The sequence below is a fragment of the Schistocerca gregaria genome, chromosome 10 (genome assembly GCF_023897955.1).
Source record: "Schistocerca gregaria isolate iqSchGreg1 chromosome 10, iqSchGreg1.2, whole genome shotgun sequence".
Classification (NCBI taxonomy): domain Eukaryota; kingdom Metazoa; phylum Arthropoda; class Insecta; order Orthoptera; family Acrididae; genus Schistocerca; species Schistocerca gregaria.
This window is the reverse complement of record NC_064929.1, coordinates 132,789,462-132,815,399: the sequence shown is the minus strand read 5'-3', so window position 1 is coordinate 132,815,399 and position 25,938 is coordinate 132,789,462. Positions and strand designations below refer to the sequence as shown.

The 25,938-nt window shown below is 40.6% G+C and overlaps 1 protein-coding gene across 2 annotated transcripts in view; it reads right to left on the bottom strand.

The window, feature by feature from the left end:
• The window catches only part of LOC126293427 (uncharacterized), a 59,079-nt gene extending 36,161 nt beyond the window's left edge, over nt 1–22,918 (bottom strand). Inside the window, exons 1-3 of one of the 2 annotated variants that reach the window (XM_049986650.1) lie at nt 22,841–22,918; nt 17,282–17,396; nt 17,035–17,183 (exon numbers count right to left, since the gene is read on the bottom strand). In XM_049986650.1, the coding sequence (XP_049842607.1) occupies nt 17,035–17,183; nt 17,282–17,345 (213 nt within the window). In that variant the 5' untranslated portion in view covers nt 17,346–17,396; nt 22,841–22,918. Of the gene's footprint in view, nt 1–17,034; nt 17,184–17,281; nt 17,576–22,840 lie in introns of those variants that run through there. The other variant, XM_049986651.1, reaches the window with a different exon arrangement.
• Between the last annotated feature and the right edge of the window lie 3,020 nt (nt 22,919–25,938).

Sequence of the window (25,938 nt, the reverse complement as noted above, 5' to 3'; positions counted from 1 at the left end):
GCATCGGATGCAGTGGGGGGAGATGGAACCATTGGAAGCTGGATGCAAACTTCGGTACCTCTGTACTCCTGTCACCCCTGTCGGGTGCAGAAGTTGATCTCATCTGACGCTGTGATCTCAGTTGGCTGAGTGTGGGGTTCCACACTTTGGTGAGGGTCAAAGTCACTGACTCTATTGATTAGCCCATCTCAGTGATTTCAACAGCCTCCTTCCGAGCACAGTCCCAAAATAAAAAAGTCGGTCTTAACACTTCAGTTTCTTCATACTTAGTGGAGTTCGCTGTGACCACAAAACTTTCAGCAAACCACATATTTTGTTGGCTGCTAAAGTTCGGTGTAGCTTCTGAGTTTCTTGCCGCTTTCTTCGATTGTCTGCACAGCCTGCCATATGTATGCCTGACCACACACTCGGTTTACAGAGCCACAAATAATGAATGGATGTGAATGGAGTTTGAACAGGAAACCCTGGAAACAGCTGCACTTAAGCCTAAATATTTTTGAGATATGGTGATGACATTTGTGCTGTGACCACCTGGGAATGATAGATTTCAGGAGTTCCTTCTGCATCTGAACTTTCTACACTCCAGCATCAAATTCACCATGGACATGGAAGAGAATGGGAAACTCCTTTTTCTGGATGTTTCTGTCAGGCACAAAGCCCCATGGGACACAGCATGTATGGGAAAACTACCCACACTGATTTGTATCTCCACAAGGCCAGTCGCCATAATTCTTCACAATGTGAGAGTGTGCTACATACACCAGTGGTGTGCTTTCATGCAGAAGCTTCAAGTCCAGCAAAGAGAATTTGACGAGGAGGATAAGACAGTGATGCATCTGAGATTCACTGGCCAAGCATCGAACAAAATAGGCAGCACCCTGGCTCAATGAAACATTAAATGCGTTTTCCATCCACCTCCAAAACTGCGTGAACTGGGTGTTTACCGTATTCATTGTAAATATGGTAAGGAATACATCACGCAGGCTGTGTGGATAATTGAAGAAAGACACAAGGAATGCAGAAGATACACCAACTTAAACAACTGACAAAATCTGTGGTTGCAGAACACTGTGTGGCCACAAGAAACACAGTGGAACAGAATGGAACAGTTAAGACAGACCTTCTCATTTTGTAATTGTGATCGGAAGGAGGCTTCTGAAATCTCTGGGCCAGGCAGATTAATGGAGACAATGGTTCGACTCAGCCGACTAAAATCACAGCACTGGTTGACAGTGACTTCTGTGCCCAGTCGAGGCAACCAGAACACTGTGGGGTCCCAAGCGTTCATTCCACTGATCCCAAATCACTGCGTTTGTGACTTCAGTGGTGTCAAGCAAGAGCTAATTCGTGGCCAGGATGGAGGTTTGTTGTGTTTTCTGATGAAAGGAGGCCAGTTCAGGGCATGTAACTGACCTGTATGCATGCTAGACACATTGGACCTACACCTAGAGTTATTGTCCAAAGTGAAAATTCACATGTTAGCAAGAGCACTCTCGTGGTTATCCCACACACCCTGACTGCAGATTTGAATGTCAGTCTGGTGATTTGATTTGTTGTGATGCCATTCATGAACAGCATTCCAGAGAGTGTTTTGCAACACGATAAAACTCGCCCACATATCGCTGTTGTAACCAAACATGCTCTCCGTAGTGTCGACACGTTGCCTTGGCCTGCTCGATCGCCAGATCTGTCTCCAGTCAAGCACATATTGGACGACAGTTCCAGTATCATTCATAGCAGGCATTAACCGTCTCTGTATTGACCAACCGAGTGCGACAGGTACGGAACTCCACCCCACAAATTGACATGCGGCACCTGTACAACAAAATGCATGCACATCAGCATGCTTGCATTCTACATTCTGGCAATTACACCTGTTGTTACTGTACCAGCATTTTGCATTTGCAATAGCTTATCTTGCACTTACATTAACCTGTGATGTTGTCATGTTAATCACTTAAATATGTTACCTAGATAAATGAATTACCAAAATTTCGTTGTTTTACATGAATTACTTTTTGGTGTTGTGATTTTTTTTTTCTATCCGTGTATATCCTACACTCGGCCAAGCGTGTCTCCACAAAACTCTTGATCGTATGTGCTTGACAAGTGTGTGGTCATTTAGCCCCCTTTAAGGATCTTTGCTGTTTGCTGTACACCGAAAATCTCTTATGAGACCCACTTATTGGGCTCTATCTGTGATCTCGACGGAGACGGAAAATGACCTAGCAACATGCTGCTCCAATCTGTTGCCTGTGCCCATTTACACATTCCTTTTAGCACACAACGAGAATCTGTGTAGCTGAGCTGACTGTCTGAACTCGGAAGCCCCACCCTGCTGCTGAAGGGAGAACCGATAGAGGTACTAAGGGTACCCTCCGCCACACACCGTCAGGTGGCTTGCGGAGTATGGATGTAGATGTAGATGTAGATGTAGATGCTGTATGTTGCACCAAATCAAAGGTGGTATAGCCTCGTGTAAAAGCACATACAGTGTTACACAAACGCTACCATCACTAGTCGAAGAGTTTACACAAGTGTATGCATTCAGGTGGTGTAGAGATCTGTACTTGCAGATGCGCACTTCACAGCTCGGCAGCATGCTGACAAAGTGATTTCGCGATGTACAAAGGTCATAGGTTTCCTATCTACCGGTTTTCAACAGCAACAAAAATATGATTTTCAGCATTTAATATAATTATCGAGCAAATTTAAAAAATTAACATGCTGTCATAACCTACCCATTAAGACCTATAATCTTATTTTAAAAGATTAACACAGTAATACAAGTATTACAATTAGAAAAATGGCGGTTTGTCTTATGTTGTGCAAATAACTGGATTATGTTTACTTGGGGGAGGAAAAACCAACAACAAGCACTGCAAAGGAATTATCTGATTGGGATGGAAATTGGAAGATGTGATGTACATGGACGGATGGAAATTGGAAGATGTGATGTACATGGACACACAAACAAATGATTACAATCCCACTAATGTCTCATGTAGTATCACTGATTTAACTGTTAAAAAAACTGCATATTATGCTTATCTTGTTTCAGCAGTTAAGTTTAGCATAATTTTCATAGTATCTGAGATAACTAATCTGCTCAAAGCCTTTAGACTACAAAAAAAGATCATCCAAGCCATTGTGGGAGCCAAAAAGAACTGGCATTGCAAACCTGTATTTGAAAAGTTAGACCTAATGCCTATTCCAAGCAGCTCTCTAAATGAGATTCTCATTTTCACAAAGGGAAACTCACAACTTTTTGAGGGCAATTGCAATTGTATGAGACTAGACGGAGGGCAAGTTACAAGTTACCTTCCCAGAGACTAAAACTGTGAGAAAACTCCACACACAATGAGCATGGAATTTTTAAATAAAATACGGAAGGGGAACTGCGACCCAATTCTAAAAAATATTGCAGGAGACATGAAAAAATATTTGAAGAGGCAAATGCTATTATGGTGCAGAAGATTTCTTGAATGATGACCACATTATAACCATAGATTATTATTATTATTATTTAAGGACAACCATGTAAATACTACCTGTCTGAAGAAGCAACAACATACATATTGCAACCTTACATTAAGTTTATTAGTCTGTATCTTATCTTAGATTTGGCAAGTCACCTATGTTATAATCTTTGATTATGTGGGGCAAGTTATGTGATAATGAAAATTTGATTTGATTGCATAGGATTATTTATTCAAGAGAAAGAGTTTCACAAATTGAGCACTTCATTAATACTAAGGTCCACCTCTGGCCCTTATGTGAGGAGTTATTTAACTTGGCACTGATTGGTGGAGTTGTTGGGTTTGCTGAAATGTAAACCCATGGTGGTGTGCCATGAAGGGCAACAAAATGTGGCATAAAATATGATCAGTGTACCACTTTGCTGTAAGGAAATCACGAATGACAAGCAAAGGATTCCCACTATGAAAAAAATGGCACCCCAGACCACCACTCCTGGTTGTTGAGCTGTTTGGTGGGCAACAGTCATGTTGGTGTCTTATTGCTGTACAGGGAATCTTCAGACATGTCTTTGCTGGTCATTGGGGCTCAGTTCGAAGTGGGACTCATCACTGAAGACATTCTCCTCCTGTCAATGAGATTCCTGTTGGAAGATGTGTCTAGAAACAACCTGCACAGCGGTGGAATACCAATCTGACTGTCGCCCACCACATGGCCAAACACCGAAGAGTGGTGGTGTGGGATGCCGTTTCATGTAATAGCAGGATGCATTTGGTTCTTATCATAGTCACCCTTACAGCACAGCAACGCATCGATGATATTCTGCACCTCATTTTCTTACCTTCATAGAAAGCCATTCTAGGCTTGCATTTCACATAGAAAATGCCCGCCCAAACATGGTGAGAGTTTCTACTGCATGTGCTCATGCCTGCCAAGATCTATCTTGGCGAGTAATGTCCACATTTGTGAACATTTGGATCACTGTGGGCAAGGCCCTAAGACCAGCTTAGGATTCTGACGACCTAACATGCCAATTGACCAGAATTTGACACAGTATCTCTCAGAAGGACATCCAATCAGTGCCAAGCCAAATAACTGCTTTGATATGTGCCAGAGAAGGACCAACATTTTACTGAATTGCTCAATTTGTGAAGCTCATTCTCTTGAGTAAATCATCCAAGTTTTCTGTAACTGGAATCATTTGTTTGTCTGTACACGTACATCAGATTACTGATTTCTGTCCCAGTTGGATAATTACTTTGTGATGCATGGTAGTTCCTTTTTGTCTTAGAGAGTACATAAAGTACTTGAGAATGAGAACACTTACTAACTTCCAAATCACTTTATATGTCATTTCAAACCTTTATGAAACTTTTTCTTGCTGACTCCTTCCACAAAATGATGAAAGGAAGAAAGTTAATTGGCTATTACATTTTTGCTGTTTATGCAGTAAAACTGCAGCATCAGGCACGGCATTTTAATTTATTAACTCTTTACTAGTAACTCTGTTCACAACACATTTTGTAGACAGTATTCAAATATACCACTGAATTTACCTGCAAAATTACATCATTGTACGGCATATAGTTCATGAGTAATGACATTTTATACTAGAGAGTTCAATTTTATAAAGAATGGTGAGTGGGGGCTTACTGGTTTTCCATTAAATGTGTTAGGAGTATATGGAAACGCTCAACAGACTTCAGTTGTAGTAACTACAAACCACTGTTCAAATTTTGAGAGTGTACATTCCAAAACGAGTTGCAAAGCATATTCTTCCTCACACATACAACTCTGTACCATTCACAAATAGTGTGTGAGAAGAACAATGGTTGATTAGCTCCTATGAGTTCTAATGAGAAAATCAGAGAAACTAAAAGTAATATGGTTTACTCAAGTAATACAGTTCACTGACAGCTATACTTCCTGTGCAGCATTGACAAATGGAGTAGGGGAAGTTACTGGATTACAAGAAAAATCCTCTGCCACATAGTATAAAGAGGCTTACGGAGTATAATACGGAAGTATGTGGCTGCCTCTACAATTCTCAGTGTTTTGTTCCACTTAGCACTTTCCAATATTAGAAACACAATGGGCAGATTAAGTCTCTAAGGGTAGCTTCACTTTTCTGAATGTATACAGAGTTTTTATTCATTAAGAATTCCCAAGCACTTCTCGAAGTGATTCCGCAAAACCTCTCACTTATGCAAATTTTAGAACTATGCAGCTGATCGCAGCGAGACAGTACGGTACCACAGAAATTACCCCTACACACAGCAGTTAGTAATTAGAAAGTGTAACATCAGGTACTCTATTATTAACCCTAGAATGGTCGGGCGAAAAATAATGTCAAGAATGGTCAGGCTGGGTCTGTGGGACCCAATAAATAAATCACTTGTAACAAATGACAAACAGTATGTTTAGATCAAATGTCGAATTTTTATTTTGATTAGATACTACTAAATGCAATAGTGACTTGAGTTCAGCTTTCTGCATCATACAACAATTACTGTAAAAAAACTGAAACATATATATCTATGTAGTACTAAATGTCAGTAAACTGAAAATACAAGTAAATTTGACTGAAATAAGGATATAAATGACAGTAAGTTGTAGAAATAAGAAGCAAAAATGATGAACTTTCGTTGTATAAATGGAAATAATGAATTTGAAGAATAGTTCATGAAATATCGTCCTCTAAAAGTTATCACTTTTCAAAACAGTCGCCGCAAACCATTTCTGCATGCGCCAAGCATAACCACAATTTGCAAAAGTATTTAGTTTTGCTGCCCTTGCTTTTTGTAGCATCTTCCCCTTTTCCCTGGTTGTGGATCTTCGACTACTCTTTGTTCTTCGGTTAGAGGCAAGCCTACGAATATCGCGCGGGAGGTTTGGTTGGGTTGCGCGCTTTGTCAAATATTGTGTTATGAGAGACTACTTTCCTAGTGTTCTGAGGTATTCTCGTCTAACTGATACATTTTTGTTGGCTTTGAACACAATGTAGCCATTGAGAGCTGCAATGTTCAACAACTGAAAAAAGAGACACACAGGCAACCGTCTTGTCCCTTTAGCAACAGTATATTCACCACACACAGCATCAGCAACGTCTACCCCACCCTTGGTTTTGTTATAGTACGTTATTATACTTGGTTTTTTCTTTGCACCACTGTCACTGTCAATTTCATCGTCATGGTGCATTGACGACAAAAGGATTACTGGTTTGTTTTGTTTTGGTACATATGAAATTCAAACATAGTTACGTACTCTCTTTAGGATTTTTGGGTAAAAAGTCAAACGGAATTTCAGGCTTATTTTTTTAACGTACCAACACCAGTGATATTCTTTTCTTGTAATAGTTTTTTGACTGTTGGGTAAGAAGTAAATAAACTGTCTATCGTCAGGTTTCTTCCAAACCCTTATACTGGGTCTACAAGACGGAAAACAACATCATCTGCCTTAATACTGACTTTGTACGGTCCTTGCGGTTGTGCACCTGCATAAACTTCCAAATGTTTTACGTAGTACGTTTTAGAACAAGCCAGGACGAAGGCCTTGAGATCATACTTGGCAGGTTTATTTCGGATATACATCCTGAATCTGCACCTGCCTCTGTATGGAACGAGCATTTCGTCCAAAGTAACGTTTTCTGACGGAGTAAAATACGCTTTGCAGTTGGAGACAAACATATCAAGAATGGTTCTTATGGCAGCAAGATTATCTTGTGCTTTTCTTTCTTCCCTTGTATGGATGTTGTCAAAACTGATACGAGTCAAAAATCTGAACCTCTTCAGTGACATACCTGCACGAAAGATTTCTATTCCTGTCCCATCTGTATTCCAAAAGTCTTCAATATTCATTTTACCGCCATGCAATGGTCCAGCTAAGTAAAGTAGGCCATAATATGCCTTCAGTTCATCAAAACTGGTAGGCCTAGCCATGTTCGAGTCACTTGCATAATTGTTTCGAACTGAATCAATATAGATATATGTTGATTCAATAACTGTATCAATCAATGCATTGCTAAAAAATAACTGATTCTAGCGGTGAATGTACATCCATCGCAGCTCGAATACTTCCAGGCAAATGCATTGTAATTGTATTGTGATATCTTGTTCGAATGCTTTGTGCGAAACACGTTTTTCGCCATTTAGTTGCTTCATTCCTTCCTTTGTAATAGCATATAGGTGACGTACCTGAGTCAGTTAGAGGAGCTGTACTTGAATCAGCAATAGCATGTGCATCGGTGTCAGCAGACGACTGAACATCTTCTTCTTCATCAACGCTTATTTCACTGTTGCTGTCATGATAACTGTTTATTTCGAATTCTGGGTCCGCATCAGAATCGTCTACTTCAGTCTGATCATCATACAAAATTCTGCAAATTTTACTGTAAGAAAGACTTTCTCTTGCCATGTTATACTGCAGACTACTGACAATGATAATTCGGTGTTAGGAGATCACATATACACTACTGGCCATTAAAATTACTACACCACGAAGATGACGTGCTACAGACGCGAAATTTAACCGACAGGAAGAAGATGCTGTGATATGCAAATGATTAGCTTTTCAGAGCGTTCACACACGGTTGGACAGGTGGCGATACCTACAACGTGCTGACATGAGGAAAGTTTCCAACCGATTTCTCATACACAAACAGCAGTTGACCGGCGTTGCCTGGTGAGACGTTGTTGTGATGCCTCGTGTAAGGAGGAGAAATGCGTACCATCACGTTTCCGACTTTGATAAAGGTCGCAGTGTAGCCTATCGCCATTGCGGTTTATCGTATCGCGACATTGCTGCTCTCGTTGGTCGAGGTTCAATGACTGTTAGCAGAATATGGAATCGGTGGGTTCAGGAGGGTAATACGAAACGCCGTCCTGGATCCAAACGGCCTCGTATCACTAGCAGTCGAGATGACAGGCATCTTATCCGCATGGCTGTAACGGATCGTGCAGCCACGTCTCGATCCCTGAGTCAACAGTTGGGGACGTTTGCAAGACAGCAACCATCTGCACGAACAGTTTGACGACGTTTGCAGCAGTACGGACTATCAGCTCGGAGACCCTGGCTGCGGCTACCCTTGACGCTGTGCCACAGACAGGAGCGCCTCCGATGGTGTGCTCAACGACGAACCTGGGTGCACGAATGGCTAAACGTCATTTTTTTCGGATGAATCCAGGTTCTGTTTACAGCATCACGATGGTCGCATCCGTCTTTGGCGACGTCGTGGTGAACGCACATTGGAAGCGTGTATTCGTCATCGTCATACTGGCGTACCAGCCGCCGTGATGGCATGGGGTGCCATTGGTTACACGTCTCAGTCACCTCTTGTTCGCATTGACGGCACTTTGAACAGTGGACGTTACATATCAAATGTGTTACAACCCATGGCTCTACCCTTCACTCGATCCCTGCGAAACCCTACATTTCAGCAGGATAATGCACGACCACATGTTGCAGGTCCTGTACGGGCCTTTCTGGATACAGAAAATGTTCGACTGCTGCCCTGGCCAGCACATTCCCCAGATCTCTCACCAATTGAAAACGTCTGGTCAATGGTGGCCGAGCAACTGGCTCGTCACAATACGCCAGTCACTACTGTTGATGAACTGTGGTATCGTGTTGAAGCTGCATGGGCAGCTGTACCTGTACTTGCCATCCAAGCTCTGTTTGACTCAATGCCCAGGCGTATCAGAGCCGTTATTAGGGCCACGGGTGGTTGTTCTGGGTACTGATTTCACAGGATCTATGCACCCAAATTGCGTGAAAATGTAATCACAAGTCAGTCCTAGTATAATATATTTGTCAAATGAATACCCGTTAATCATTTGCATTTCTTCTTGGTGTAGCAATTTTAATGGCCAGTAGTGTAGTTCACAAAATAACTAGATACTCAATGATACACCAAAATAAAAATGGGGTTGCATCGGCAGAAAATAGTTACGTAAATGGTCGGGCTGGGTCTGGCAGACGCGCGCTTTTTGAAAAACTGCCAAACAATGACTAAACAAAGGAAAACCTTGTTCACAGCAATAATGCTTTCTCTCGGGTGCTTCAGGAAGGTAGCAGGGCGATCGTGCCAAATCAGCAACTATAATATAAATTCAGTGAAACAAAAACCAGTGGGTCTCACAGACCCTACCCGACCGTTCTAGGGTTAAACGCGGGATTCATTCCTTTATGAGTCGCTCTCCCTTGCACAATAATGAGCACGCCGTTGTACTACGGACCAAACGGAGGCAAAAGCAAAAGCCGCTACTGTGTGCCGAGCCAACTTACTCTTTGAGCTTCTTCGAAGTATTGTTGTCAAGGCTAACTAAGAGGTGTGTCCCAATTGTACCGAACAATAGCTAACCACAGCGCTCCGTGGAGGATTGTTTGGTTACTTAGAACGCCACGTGCGCCCGTGTACACTGCGCTATGTCGTAATGGTTTCTTTCAGAGCAGCCTTGTCGTCTTTATCACAAGATCCAAGAGCACATTTCGCCATTTATTTTAATTTACTGGCTTTTGAAACGGGCCCATGCAACTATCTCAACACCGGATATGTTACTGTGTATTACAGGGTTTGACAATTAAAAGTGTACATTAGGTTCGACATCTACATCTACATTTATACTCCGCAAGCTACCCAACGGTGTGTGGCGGAGGGCACTTTACGTGCCACTGTCATTACCTCCCTTTCCTGTTCCAGTCGCGTATGGATCGCGGGAAGAACGACTGTCTGAAAGCCTCCGTGCGCTCTCTAGTCTCTCTAATTTTACATTCGTCATCTCCTCGGGAAGTATAAGTAGGGGGAAGCGTACCGTCTTGAAACCTGGCGAGCAAGCTACACCGCGATGCAGAACGCCCCTCTTGCAGAGTCTGCGACTTGAGTTTGCTACACATCTCCATAACGCTATCATGGTTACCAAATAACCCTGTGACGAAACGCGCCGCTCTTCTTTGGATCTTAAGTCGCATCTTGTTGCAAAGTTACATGTGGTTGTTGTGGTCTTCAGTCCTGAGACTGGTTTGATGCAGCTCTCCATGCTACTCTATCCTGTGCAAGCTTCTTCATCTCCCAGTACTTGCTGCAACCTACATCCTTCTGAATCTGCTTAGTGTATTCATCTCTTGGTCCCCTCTACGATTTTTACCCTCCACGCTGCCCTCCAATGCTAAATTTGTGATCCCTTGATGCCTCAAAACATGTCCTACCAACCGGTCTCTTCTTTTTGTCAAGTTGTGCCACAAACTCCTGTTCTCCCCAATTCTATTCAATATCTCCTCATTAGTTATGTGATCTACCCATCTAATCTTCAGCATTCTTCTGTAGCACCACATTTCGAAAGCTTCTATTCTCTTCTTGTCCAAACTATTAATCATCCATGTTTCACTTCTATACATGGCTACACTCCATACAAATACTTTCAGAAACGACTTCCTGACACTTAAATCTATACTCTATGTTAACAAATTTCTCTTCTTCAGAAACGCTTTCCTTGCCATTGCCAGTCTACATTTTATATCCTCTCTACTTCGACCATCATCAGTTATTTTACTCCCTAAATAGCAAAACTCCTTTACTACTTTAAGTGTCTCATTTCCTAATCTAATTCCCTCACCATCACCCGATTTAATTTGACTACATTCCATTATCCTCGTTTTACTTTTGTTGATGTTCATCTTATATCCTCCTTTCAAGACACTGTCCATTCCGTTCAACTGCTCTTCCAAGTCCTTTGCTGTCTCTGACAGAATTACAATGTCATCGGCAAACCTCAAAGTTTTTATTTCTTCTCCATGAATTTTAATACCTACTGCGAATTTTTCTTTTGTTTCCTTTACTGCTTGCTCAATATACAGATTGAATAACATCGGGGAGAGGCTACAACCCTGTCTCACTCCCTTCCCAACCACTGCTTCCCTTTCGTGTCTCTCGACTCTTATAACTGCCATCTGGTTTCTGTACAAATTGTAAATAGCCTTTCGCTCCATGTATTTTACTCCTGCCACTTTCAGAATTTGAAAGAGATTATTCCAGTCAACATTGTCAAAAGCTTTCTCTAAGTCTACAAATGCTAAAAACGTAGGTTTGCCTTTTCTTAATCTTTCTTCTAAGATAAGTCGTAAGGTTAGTATTGCCTCACATATTCCAACATTTCTGCGGAATCCAAACTGATCTTCCCCAAGGTTCGCTTCTACCAGTTTTTCTATTCGTCTGTAAAGAATTCGCATGAGTCTTTTGCAGCTGTGACTTATTAAACTGATAGTTCGGTAATTTTCACATCTGTCAACACCTGCTTTTTTGGGATTGGAATTATTATATTCTTCTTGAAGTCTGAGGGTATTTCGCCTGTCTCATACATCTTGCTCACCAGATGGTAGAGTTTTGTCATGACTGGCTCTCCCAAGGCCGTCAGTAGTTCTACTGGAATGTTGTCTACTCCCGGGGCCTTGTTTCAACTCAGGTCTTTCAGTGCTCTGTCAAACTCTTCACGCAGTATCTTATCTCCCATTTCCTCTTCATCTACATCCTCTTCCATTTCCACAATATTATCCTCAAGTACATCGCCCTTGTATAGACCCTCTATATACTCCTTCCACCTGTCTGCTTTCCCTTCTTTGCTTAGAACTGAGTTTCCATCTGAGCTCTTGATGTTCATGCAAGTGTTTCTCTTATCTCCAAAGGTCTCTCATTTTCCTGTAGACAATATCTATCTTACTCCTAGTGAGATAAGCCTCTACATCCTTACATTTGTCCTCTAGCCATATCTGCTTAGCCATTTTGCACTTCCTGTCGATCTAATTTTTGAGACGCTTGTATTCCTTTTTGCCTGCTTCATTTACTGCATTTTTAAATTTTCTCCTTTCATCAATTAAATTCAATATTTCTTCTGATACCCAAAGATTTCTATTAGCCCTCGTCTTTTTACCTACTTGATCTTCTGCTGCCTTCACTACTTCATCCCTCTGAGCTACCCATTCTTCTTCCACTGTATTTCTTTCCCCCCATTCCTGTCAATTGTTTCCTTATGCTCTCCCTGAAACTCTGTACAACCTCTGGTTCTTTCAGTTTATCCAGGTCCCATCTCCTTAAATTAGCACCTTTTTGTAGTTTCTTCAGTTTTAATCTACAGTTCATAACCAACAGATTGTGGTCAGAGTCCACATCTGCCCCTGGAAATGTTTTACAATTTAAAACCTGATTCCTTAATCTCTGTCTTACCATTATATAATCTATCTGATGCCACGAAATGAGGCTAGTCCCATAGGTTTTAGCAGGCTAATGCCAGAAACAACTGTCATTTACATTCTTCATGGCAGACTGGAGTCAGCTACTGATGTTTTAAATAGTAAAGAATTTTTCACAAGTCGTCAGCTGTATCCATTTCTAAATAATTAGGACTTAGGGCAGAAGGATGCACGGTGACAAAGCCGTCAGCTTTCCGCTATCCTGGGGGTTCTCCAGCAGTCTTTTCTCTCCTCTAAAAAATAAATAAATAAAATAAAATAAACCACTTCCGACAGTAATTTTCTGTTATTCTCGATTTCGATTCGGTGGACGAATATTGGTAGTTACCAATATTTTGAGTTGTTCTTCACGGTATTTCTCAAATCAGAATACTCTGCAATTTTCGTCACGTATCTGACATCTGGATGCGCACAGAATGGGCACCAGTGTTTCTCTAGTCGCAAATAATCACAAGAAGTTTAGTGTGCTGTGACATATGTACTTGGTAATTTACAGCTCCGCAAAGCAAAGTGTTTCCTGAGCTGAAGCAGATCAAAACTATTATAATATCGACAACTTCTTATCTGAAATAGCACTGTGGACTGATTTTTAGTCTGCGAGAGCACAAATACCTATAAATGTGTCAATCATCGAGGTTATTGATAAACATACAATTTTCTTCCTGGAATGAAAAAGGGCGTATTAATTACTGGCGCTCTGCGTGCTACTACACGCACAATTCAACAGTCCTTCAGTGCTACAGAAAAAGTAAAACTGTGGTTGTATTCTAAAGTGAGTGAAAAGAAGTTATGTGAGTTCATGCTAAGTGTTCTCTGAATAAAAGTAACTGAAAAATCTGATTTTACTAGTTTTGTCTTTGACAAATTTGGGCAACTATCTCAGCGATTGTTTTTCATTCGCCTTCAAACAAGATCATTTGAGCAATTTCATAGCAGCTGTGGTTTTTCTTTTCATCATCAGCTCTTATCAGGAAAACAATTATTTTATTATTTTGAACTGTAATTAGTAAACATTTATTTGATGTGATTGAAACTGATTCTTATCAGAGTGAATGGATGTATTTTTTCTAAGCAGAGTTTTAGATGAAAATGTATAAGCATTTTTAAAATTTGTTTTCTGCATTCGCGCTTTCGAGGTTCTCCATGACAGTTTAGTTTTGTTAATAACCAGCACTATTCTATTTTCGATTTTTTCTTGCAACTTTCACATTCAAATCAACTAAACCTTATCTGGATTTGAATAGAGATGTATTTTATGCTTTATTTCATTAACTTATTGGCCATTTCGTTGAACATCTCTCAGTTTTAATCATGAAAATATATAATTTTAGATCATCAACCTCAAAAATGTACATATCCATAATCATTTAAATAACGCAAATCGTTTACCTTCAAGGTAGGCATGAAAACATTTTTATCTTTCAAGTACGAATGTAATCTAGCTAGAACAATTACTGAGTGAACAATCATGGTATATCTGGGATACAATAACAAATGGCAATTTTAGAATCATGCTTCCCCACACACTGGAATAATTTCTGCGGACGCCCATCAACAATAGGAAGGGTTTTCCAAGCATAAGTCAGTTATGAGTTTTCAAGAAATTTGAAATGCATCAACGGCGAACTGCTGAAGATTTTATCCATGATTACGAAAGTCTGCCTTTCCTGTGAAATGTCAAACCAAACGCGTATCATGAAACAGCAAACAGGGAAGCTAAATATGATTTTCTTGTCAGGTATAAAGCAATTAATCATGCAGCAGTGAAATATGTAGTAAAAAGAAAGATAAATTTACAGAGAGTAAATTAACTTAGAAGAAAAACTAGTTTTGGAGTGTCAGTCCTCAAAGTAAAAGCACTGTCTCCTGTGAATACATACGACAGTTTTCGGCAATTGTTTGCGACTTCAGTCTCTTTCAGATTGTAAGGTAACAGGGACAATATGGAGCTCTTTCAAGTAGTAAATACAGCAGCAGGAATAATATGTTGAGCAAAATAGATCGGAAAATATTTGTTTTGTGTTTTTCTGGGCGTTGTAGTTCCGTTGCATAGTGTTTGTCTTTCTTTTAATGGCAATGATTTACGAAATTGTGGTGATAAATGTGTATAAAATTATAGTATTTGGGTTTACGTACTTAAATCTTATAAAAATTGTAAACGAATTGTGGCCATGTTTAAGGATTATTTTGACTAATGCAGTGTCACGTGAGCCGACTCAGGACTGTGGATATGAGCGGAAAAATCAGGTTCTTTGGTCATTGGCTGTTGGATGGGAAGGAACAACGCGAAAGTGTGTACGTGCGAGACAATAAACAGTGTACGAATTGCACCGATTATTATTATTTATACAGATCGGATTTATTTGCGAACTTAAAAATTCATGGTCACAAGGTTAAAGTGTTTCTTTTGAATAAATAAGTTTCAATCTGAACGTGTACAGTTCAATTCACTGTTGTTCAAAAGCTAACCAATATATAACTCAATAGTAGGGGTGCAAATGCAACCGTTCACTGCCAACCCCCCTTGCACATGAGCCACGTGAAAAATAGGTAGTGAACGAGCCCGAGTACAGTTGCAAGATGTTCAACGACATGCAAGAGTCTCCTATTCAGAAGAATACTGCCATACACTATCCTGCTATTCGAGCCGAAATCGAACCCAAGGACTTGCATCTGCTACAGCAGATAGAACAGTACTGTAAGTTGTTATTAGCATAGAATAAGCCACTTGCAGATGAAGGAAGTATACAGGGTTCCCAGAAAGGGGGTCAGTATTCAGAGATGCGAAAGGAACGACCATTTGAAGCAAAAAAAGTCTTGCAAGCATGGACTCTAAAATGCGTACCGCTACCTTATTAGCTATGAACACTTCTTTATTGCAATATGAAACAAGTCGCTTGTGCTGAAAGGTCTTTGCTTTCTAAATTTTGGGGAGAGGCGCGATTGACCAAAACAAGAAAAAACTGTGTAGGAAACATAGGCTCTAAACTGTATTCCTTAAGAGGTACGAACACTTGCTCACCTTCGTTACTGCATGTTTTTCATCAACACAGCCAGTAGGCCTACAGTGCGGAAAATTCGATTTCCTTGTGAAGTCATTCGTGATCTTAGACAAGTCATGTAAGCGCATCGTTTTCTGAGTTCAACGTACTTCGGATACGAGCTAATGCCTGTGCATGAATGCTTGAACCATGTGGAGCCATGAGTAGGGTGACCAGATGCAATTGTTTAAAAAGGAGGACAAACAGCTTCAAAAAGGAGGACAAAGGAAGAAAAAAGAGGACACATCAAACAGGTCCATTGCAGATGAGGGCACCACCCGTCAGCTTTGGACAAGTCACATGACTGCCGGGAATTACCAGTAGAACTAGTAGTTAATTGTTACTGATAGTCAGGTGGTGGTTAACTGAGAAAATTAAAAATAATTAAAAACATTGATTGTAGTGACAGTGTGGCGTCAATTGTTTTGTTATGTCAACAACACAGAATTGTTTACAAAGCGTAAAACGTAAGACCATTCACCTCCCTTCATTCGACGCACCGCTACTAACATCTACAATTCAAGCAGCAGCTGACGACATGTAAACTGCACTTTAACCTTCCGAATACAAATAAATTGAAAGACTGTGACACAATGAAATAAAACCATGCCAGTTAATCTGTCGAGGTATTTCTTACCTTTGTTGGTCACTCACTAAGGCGTACGTACAAGCTCCACATATCTTACATTCTGCTTCAGATTCATTTCTCCCTTTGTTGAAAGCTGGATATTTGAAGGAAAGGACATCAGAAAATGTACACTTTCGCTTAGGTATAGCCAAATATTTTACGTAACTCACTCGGTTAAAACTTACATTCGCAAATTACACGTGCACTACAGGAATCCAATATAAAACGAAGACACGAAACGAAGATTTTAAATAATCGATATTTGCATTCGCTTATAGGTAGATCAACAATAACATTGACGATCCTGGTGCCACCTACTTACACCGCCTTCGTGTGTATTTATCACGAAGGCTGTGCCAATAGTTAAAATATTTCAGAAAAGAGCAACTGTACTACGCTCAACTTTGCGAAAAAGCCAGACACTGTAAAAATTCGCCCGGACCCTGGATATAGAGCTAAAAAGGAGGGCATGTCCGGATTAATCCGGACCGCTTGTCACCCTAGCATTGAGGGATTTGTGCACGCATGACCATGTGTACTTGTCAAGCATGCAGTTACGTAGGTATCCTCCTTTTAAGAAGCAAGTCGCATAAACACATTGTAATGATAATCTACATGAGTGCAGTGTTTCGTAAAAAGAAGACTTACGCCCACTTTGGATAATTTTCCGGATCTTTGATTCTGAGCTTTACGTCGAGTTCGCACCTTTGCATTGGTCTTCCTCTCCTGTAGTGTGGTTTGCAGTTCTTTGAGAAATGCAATATTTTCCTGGACAAAATTTCTTCTGCGACCAGGCCCTTGAAAGAGGTTAACAAAAACGTGATTATTAACGCAACACCAGCAGTAGGAAAACAACCTTTCAGATTTCCCCACAATTTTCGTTTAAGAAACACACCTCTTCGCCTGGAAGTCTTCCTCATTGTTCTCACTTTACCGTCTTCAGTCAAAACTTGTTCCATGGATTGAGATTTTCAGTGGATCACTCGACGGTTGGTTTTCTTGATTTTGCCCTTAGGAGAAATTAACCATCTCTTGTGATATAACGCAATACTGATGGACACCGCTGATCCACATTTCTACGCTCTTAATAACAATTTGAAGTATGAGCTTGTCTCATACATTTTTGTTGTGTCAAAAACGGCAAGGCGTGGATAATGAAATAAAAGCTAGTGAAGACGCGAGCAAAGATATTGCTATACAAAACTCTCGCAAATTCGGAAAGAATAACTCGATTAATATTCCCTTCAGTGTACAATTATAATTCAATTATTCTTTTGTCTTATTCGAATTTTATCACAGTTTATGTACTAGAAAAAAAGATGGATGTAAAATTGGTATAACGGCAAACTTTCATTCACGAAAACATTGAGAAAACCGAGGTTGAGAGAGATAAACTTCCTCTATGTTTGTATTTAAATATTTTTTTAAAGTCTTTCCTAGTAGCTGTAGCCTACCTGTCTTTGTGCAGGGTGACACACGGGAGACGGACGGTTTTTAATGAAATAATCCTCAGCCAACTTTAAAATTAATGCATGTTTATTTACACAAAATCAAAGCTCATGAAATGAAATGATCGAATGGCGTTGTTGGCCGGGAGGCCCCATGCGGGGCAGTTCGGCTGCCGTATTGCAAGTCCTTTTTAGTTGACGCCACTTAGGCGAGTCAATGATGATGAAGAACACACAACTCCCAGTCATCACGAGGCAGAAAAAATCCGTGACCCCGCCGGGAATCTAACCCGGGACCCCGTGCGCAGGAAGCGAGAATTATTTGCCATATTAGTTAACAAAGTTATTTGTGAAAAATAATGTCGTCAAGGTGATGTCCAACATTTCGAATGCAGGACTCAAATCTTCTCAAAATCTTCCATCACACGGACTAAAATCTCTGAAGGGACAGCAGCAATTTCTTGAATGATTGCATTCTTCAACTCGTCTAAATTTCGTGGTTTGTGGTTATAGACACAGTTCTTAAGGTGCTCCCACAGAAAAAAAGTCACATACTGACAAGTCGGGAGATCTGGGAGGGCAAGGAACATTGCCAAAACGCGAGATAATCCGGCCAGGAAACATGCGTCTAAGAAGTGTCATTGAAGTGTTTGCGGTGTGTAATGTTGCCCTATCCTACTGGAACCAAACGCGTTTTAAAGGGATTCGTCGTCTTCTTAGTTCTGGTTTCAAGAATGTTTCAAGCGTACGAATGTAACGAGCCGAATTCACAATATATATAAATGACCTACTAGATAGTGTCGGAAGTTCCATGCGGCTTTGCGCGGATGATGCTGTAGTATACAGAGAAGTTGGAGCATTAGAAAATTGTAGCGAAATGCAGGAAGATCTACAGCGGACAGGCACTTGGCGCAGGTAGTGGCAACTTATCCTTAACATAGACAAATGTAATGTATTGCGAATACATAGAAAGAAGGATCCTTTATTGTATGATTATATGAAAGCGGAACAAACACTGGTAGCAGTTAATTCTTTAAAATATATGAGAGTATGCGTGCGGAACGATTTGAAGTGGAATGATCATATAAAATTAATTGTTGGTAAGGCGGGTACCAGGTTGAGATTCATTGGGAGAGTCCTTAGAAAATGTAGTCCATCAACAAAGGAAGTGTCTTACAAAACACTCGTTCGACCTATACTTGAGTATTTCTCATCAGTGTGGGATCCGTACCAGATCGGGTTGACGGAGGAGATAGAGAAGATCCAAAGAAGAGCGGCGCGTTTCGTCAAAGGGTTATTTGGTAACCGTGATAGCGTTACGGAGATGTTTAGCAAACTCGAGTGGCAGACTCTACAAGAGAGGCGCTCTGCATCGCGGTGTAGCTTGCTCTCCAGGTTTCGAGAGGGTGTGTTTCTGGATGAGGTATCGAATATATTGCTTCCCCCTACTTATACCTCCCGAGGAGATCACGAATGTAAAATTAGAGAGATTCCAGCGCGCACGGAGGCTTTCAGACAGCCGTTCTTCCCGCGAACCTAACGCGACTGGAACAGAAAATGGAGGTCATGACAGTGGCACGTAAAGTGCCCTCCGCCACAAACCGTTGGATGGCTCGCGGAGTATACATGTAGATGTAGATGTAACTGTGGCCCCGTTCTCTTCAAAAAAATAAGGTCCAATAATGCCAACATGACCAAGAGCACACCAGACTGTTACTTTTTCTGAGTGTAGTGGACGCTGGTGGATAAGGTGTAGATGCCCTGGAGCCCAGTAACGTAGGTTTTGCTTATTCAGGGTCCCGTTTAAATGAAAATGAGCTTCATCGCTCACCAATAAAATTTCAGTTTCATTCGATCTCGCCGGCCGCGGTGGTCTCGAGGTTCTAGGCGAGCAGTCCGGAGCCGTGCGACTGCTACGGTCGCAGGTTCGAATCCTGCCTCGGGCATGGATGTGTGTGATGTCCTTAGGTTAGTTAGGTTTAAGTAGTTCTAAGTTCTAGGGGACTAATGACCACGGCAGTTGAGTCCCATAGTGCTCAGAGCCATTTGAACCATCATTCGATCTCAAAATCACTTGCATTCTGTAAGCGAAGTCTTCTCGTACAGCAAATCAGTTTCCTTAAGCTGTTGGACCATGAGCATTTTGTAGGGATGGAATTTTAATTCTTTATGCAAAATTCGTCTAACCGATTCACGATTGATTCGTAACTCGCTAGCATGACGTCTAGCTGACTGTCCTGGGCTTCTGACTGCCGCTTGCCTTGCCCTTTCAACATTTTCTGGTGTCGTTACTCTGCGTCTCGGGCCACGATGCTTCTTATTCAGTATGTTTCCAGTTCATCTGGAGTTTTCCACCCATCTGAGGATCGTGTTACGGCTCGGAACAGCTCCATGTAGACCGACATTAAACCGCACACGAAACAATCGCTGCGCTGCAATAATAGAGTCGCCACTTTTCACGAAACTGTCATAGACAAACACTCGACGAAGCAAGTCCCACTGCTCCATAGTGACTGAGTAAATGAAGTGGCGTCTTGTGTGGATCAGAACTATCCCCACCACAACCATCTGCCACCACCGCGCCCTCAGTAGTACGCAGTTCAAAACCGTCCATCTCCCATGTGTCACCCTGTATTTGGTGAGTAACACCTTGTAAGAATAATTCTTAATTTTCCGGTTTTCGAATTCATCCACCCCAACATCTCAAAACGTTGTCTATGATTTATACAGTTCGCTGCCGTCTAATATTAATAGTCTCTCTTCTTCTCTTGAACTTGCTTTGAAGCCCGCGTCTTGTAGGAAGGCAGTCCAATGTTTAGACGTTCTGCACAGCCCCATCCATTAACCTCTGGCAGCCAATAAGATTCTTCTCTTTCCGAGCGGCGATAAAAAAGTCAGTTGATGGTCTAAACTCAAGGCGCAGGCGGAAGGGGGGGGGGGGGGGGGGGGTATTTGCCGGCCGCGGTGGTCTCGCGGTTAAGGCGCTCAGTCCGGAACGGCGTGATTGCTACGATCGCAGGTTCGAATCCTGCCTCGGGCATGGATGTGTGTGATGTCCTTAGGTTAGTTAGGGGTAAGTAGTTCTAAGTTCTAGGGGACTGATGACCACAGATGTTAAGTCCCATAGTGCTCAGAGCCATTTGAACCATTTTTATTTACCGTATTTATAACTTTTTCGAACATGATTTTGAAAGAGGCTTTTACTGCTGACCATTGAAGATGGAAAAATGGCATCGGCAAGAGAACTGTAAAGAGAATTGCAAACGAAAGTCAGAGTTGTACGAACCTTTGGAATAGTTGATTTTGTGTCGTCTTGAAAGCATCGAAATCGCAAGCAATAGATGATCTTTACAACAATGGTTTACGGCACTCCCTATTAATGGTTATGGACCACAAAGTTGTCACCACCTTCTCAAAAGGGAAACTCCCCATCGCAACCGGCTCAGGTTTAGTGGTAATATGCTCCAGTGGATAGCCTGTCAAAAACTGAAACAAATCAAGCATGAGAACAGGAAGAAGCTGTACTGAACTGTGAAAAAGAAACAGAATAGAAATAAAAACAATCCAGGCTCAAGAAGTGCAAATCGAGCGATTTTTTTTCACAAAATTATGAACTGTCCGTCCAGTCATTGACGTGTTTGTTCGCTCAAATTTGTGTCTGTGTCGTGGTGTAACGTCTGTTTGCAAGACTCTTGAAGTCCTTTGTTGTAACATAGTTCTGACCGGTTTATTTGTTCTTCTAATTTCTGTGAGAGATCTATACGGCATCTTGTCTGCTCACACTGTTCATCACTTTTACTGGCGACGGTAATACTAGTATATTCTCACCACAGGACTCATATTCTATAACCAATGTATAGTATGACTATTGTCAAGACTACAGAAGGAGAACAGACACATGCACGGCTGGTTATATATAATTCATAATTTTGTGGAAAAATGTGACGCAGGAAGGAGATTTAAGTGCGAATCTGCCTACTTCATGTTCAACACCGTGACCACATAGAAAGTTCATAATTTTGTGAGAAAAAAATGGGGTTCGAGGGAGATATGAACAGGGATCTCCCACTTTACAGTGTAACACCGTGACGACACGATCAGGACACCGAGGACATAGCAGTTCGCTTGATGCTGCACATTTAAGCTTCGACGCTTCCCGTTCCTATTTTGCTTTCAGATCAGTACACCTGCTTCCTATTTTCAAACTCGGTCTCGGTTCCGTTTCTGACAGGCTATCCACTGGGCAATTTTACTACTAAATAAGAGGGCTGCGATGGGGAATTTCCCTTGTTAGAATGTGTGTGACGCAGTTAGCTTTTCTCTTTGTGATACATAAATACAATACACTGCTGTCCATTAAAACTGCAACACCCTGAAGAAACGCAACAAACTTCGAACCGGCATTGGCTTGTAATGATTTAGCATCTCAGTGCAACTGTACGGAGTAGAACGAGTAGAGAAAAGTGTCATTGTTGCATGAGCATAGATTCCCACTCATTGTCAGCCACACAACAGTTTTTTTTTTGTTGGATATCGTAGGCGCTCCGTTTCATTTTCTATCATTTTGATTTATCTCTATTGCCATTTTGCATACAAATGCTTTGACACCATTCTTGTAATGGTAAACTACACTGGCAAATCTCAGCACGTTCGCGCTTATTACGTGTAATAAAATCTGTTGATACGCAACTTGCTCATATTTTATGGAAGCTGAACTCATCCACGGTGGTTTGATAGGCGAAGACAAAATTGCTGTGAACTCATTACCTCATTGAAGTATCAGATTATTTGATTTCATTTGCTTTTCCAAATGCTTTTGTCCACACCTTGCATAGCCGTATCTTTTTGTCGTGTCAAGCGCTCAGATGCTGTAGAAACTATAAACGAAGTCTGGTCCCTTTAACCCCCACAAACCAACCAACTATAAACGAAACCGCTGTCTGATACCTCCTTGACTTCGGTATAACGCTAATTGCAACGTTCAGTTATTGATACCAAGAACCAACCTGTAATATATCAGAAGATTTGAGATTAATCACCCCTTTCTCATAACTGTGCACCAATCACAAAACTACCGTATGGACAAATGCGACACTATGCATGTATGTGTGCAAACACAGAATACCCAAAGATCTTACACAAAAACAGTTGTGATTGCAATGTACGCAGTGGTTTTCACACTGCTCTTCCTGACAGAGTTTATTTAGAAAATAATGGCTAAATATTTGTGCTATTGAATAAGTTTTGATTAAAACGTCTTCGTGTTTAATAACTAGAAAAAATAAAGCAAACAATAATACCAGCAATAGTTTCGTCGTTGAAACCACTGTGCAAGGAAGAGTATTGCGAGATAACGTTGGACGTCCGGCACTTTATTGCCTATACGAAGCATACTATATTATTATGAACAAATAAATAAATTCCTGATTATTTCACTGCAAATCTCAGTTGACATTATGCATTAAAGAAATATGTCAGTCGATAATTGTATATGTAAGGCTCGTTTTGCTTGTCTATCGCTGAAGACTCAAATTTATTAATCCGTCTGAAATGGTAGTAAACCATGGATCGATCTAGTTGTCGGTTTGGTAAGTATATCGATTATTGCATGTGCAAATACTTCGGGCTACTACCGCGGAGTTCAAATAGGGCAATCGAACGGGGGTGGCGAAGTAGAGAATTTGAACAGCTTCTCATCGAACACCTGAAAGGATTTAGCCTTCCTCAAAGCATCAATACCACGGAATAAGTGATAAATTGTTACGAAGTGATATCACACACGTACGTATAACAATATGTTAATTTCAAAGAAAGCTTAAGAGTACTATACTGAAATTTGTCCTTATATTGGTTTTGTCAAAAGTACATCAATATAGTAACGTGTCGAAGATAATTGTAGATCAGAAGAATGCTGAATTGCTGGTTCTGTTTAAAGCTGTAAAACATTTATCACTACTGAAATTTTGTTGGTCGGTGTGGCCGTGCGGTTCTAGGCGCTTCAGTCTGGAACCGCGTTACCGCTACGGTCGTAGGTTCGAATCCTGCCTCGGGCATAAATGTGTGCGATGTCCTTAGGTTAGTTAGGTTTAAATAGTTCTAAGTTCTAGGGGACTGATGACCACAGATGTTAAGTCCCATAGTGGTCAGAGCCATTTGAGCAATTTTGAAATTTTGTTTATTTACACCGAGTACTGTCTGGTTTTTATGAGTTTAATCTGTTCAACTATTATCGCGTATGTTTTCATTTGCGTTTCATAAATTAGAATTTTAGTTCGTCAAAAGGAATTGGTATTTAGATTGTTCCCACAAATACGAAAGACAAATTCTACAAATTATTTGGATCCAATCATCCTTCACTTAACAGGTTTAAACAAATATGGTACGTTTATACGATTACTCTTAAAACCATCGATTTCCATTAATGTGTCTTTGAAATGTATCGAGGTAAGAGAATAATGTGACTTGATGCTGGAAAATTTTGGAGATAGAGTTTCATTCATTTGCTTTATACAATGAAATGCTTTTCTTGACTGGATAACTCTGTCGGTAGGAACATTTCCCCGTGACATGTTATGTGGATTCATCAACTTATTTAGTACTATAATTAGCGAGGATAAAACTATTACGTTCGATAATGTTGAGTCACAGTATTTGCGCACTGTTACACCCACAATCAAGCTATTGCACGTTCATCAATAACATACTGCTCAAAGTTATTTACAGATGTAAGAAATTAAGAAGTTTAATAAACAGTATACATTACATATATACGATACATTGCATAGATAGTTTACTGCAATAAGACATTGCAAAGAACAATCTCAATATCAGAGAGAAATATCAGTAAAGATGTAAAAATTCTGATCTGTGCAGTAACACAAAATTAGGAATGTAAAATTGCCATCGCAGATTTATTTTGGTCCGTCAGTTGCGATCTGAATACCGGTTTCCGTTTCAGAAAAAAAGATGTTTGATTTCAAACGATCATATTCCGAAATATCATTCGCGGAATTTCTACACTTTCTTCGAACAGCATATCAGATATCAGGAAGCACCGGAAACAAATCGCGTGAGGTGGCAACGGAATGTCAAGATGTGGGAAGCCAGTCAGTCACCTCGCAGATGGAGCTGAGCGATGCAACAATTAAGAAGTCATCGCAAATGAATAAGCGCAAAAATGTAAAACAGCGACGGGCGAGGAATAAAACGGCGGAAAGCTCGTTACACCAGGTGAAAAAATCATCATCATTTCCAATGGAAACGCCTAAACTTTATGGAAAAGAGTCAACAAGTGACATACATCCAAATAGGAAGTTAGATGACCGACAAAGTGTGGAATTTCTCATGAAATGTAAGCTAAATCAAGCCATCGAGGAAGGTCTTCAAGAGACAGCCGTATCCGATTTTGTACCAAAATTGGGAATTCCCGCTCTGCAAGAAGATAAAGAAATTCAGACTGAAGTTGCAAGAAAAACGTCTAAAAAGAGCTGTCAGCAACAGCAACCAGAACCAAAGAAGAAGAAACCAGTTGTGAAAAGAAAGTCAATAAGTGAAATGTGAGTTTTAAAATTATAGAAGCTATCCAAGAATGTCAGTTAGTCACTTGTAAAATTTATAAAAAGTAGCCATTTTCACCTTCATTGTCATGCATTGATGGCTCTTGTTGATTGATGTTTGGGTTGTAAAAGAGTATCAAGACTATTCAAATGTATGTTTTTGTTTCCCTCCTACTGTCACAGTCGTTCATAACATATTCTCTCAAAACAGAAGCACTAAAACACACAGACATTTATGTGCATGAACCCAATATCGTCTATTTTAATACATTAGTGCTTCAGTGACATTTTTATATGAAATTCCTAAATACTGTTTATTGTCAGTTACATGCATATGATGTTCTGATTTGTAGAGGAATTGTCTGGCATGTCCCAGGGAAGTATGTTGTGAACTTAGTAGTTAATTTTGTGTATTACTGTCTGGCAGTAATTATTAATCGTCCCAGACTTTTTGCAGTTGCTGCTTTTACCTACTACAGTTCAATATCTCAAAAAAGCTGCAGAAATACCCAGGCAGATCTTGATCAAATTTCTAAGTAGTGCAAAGA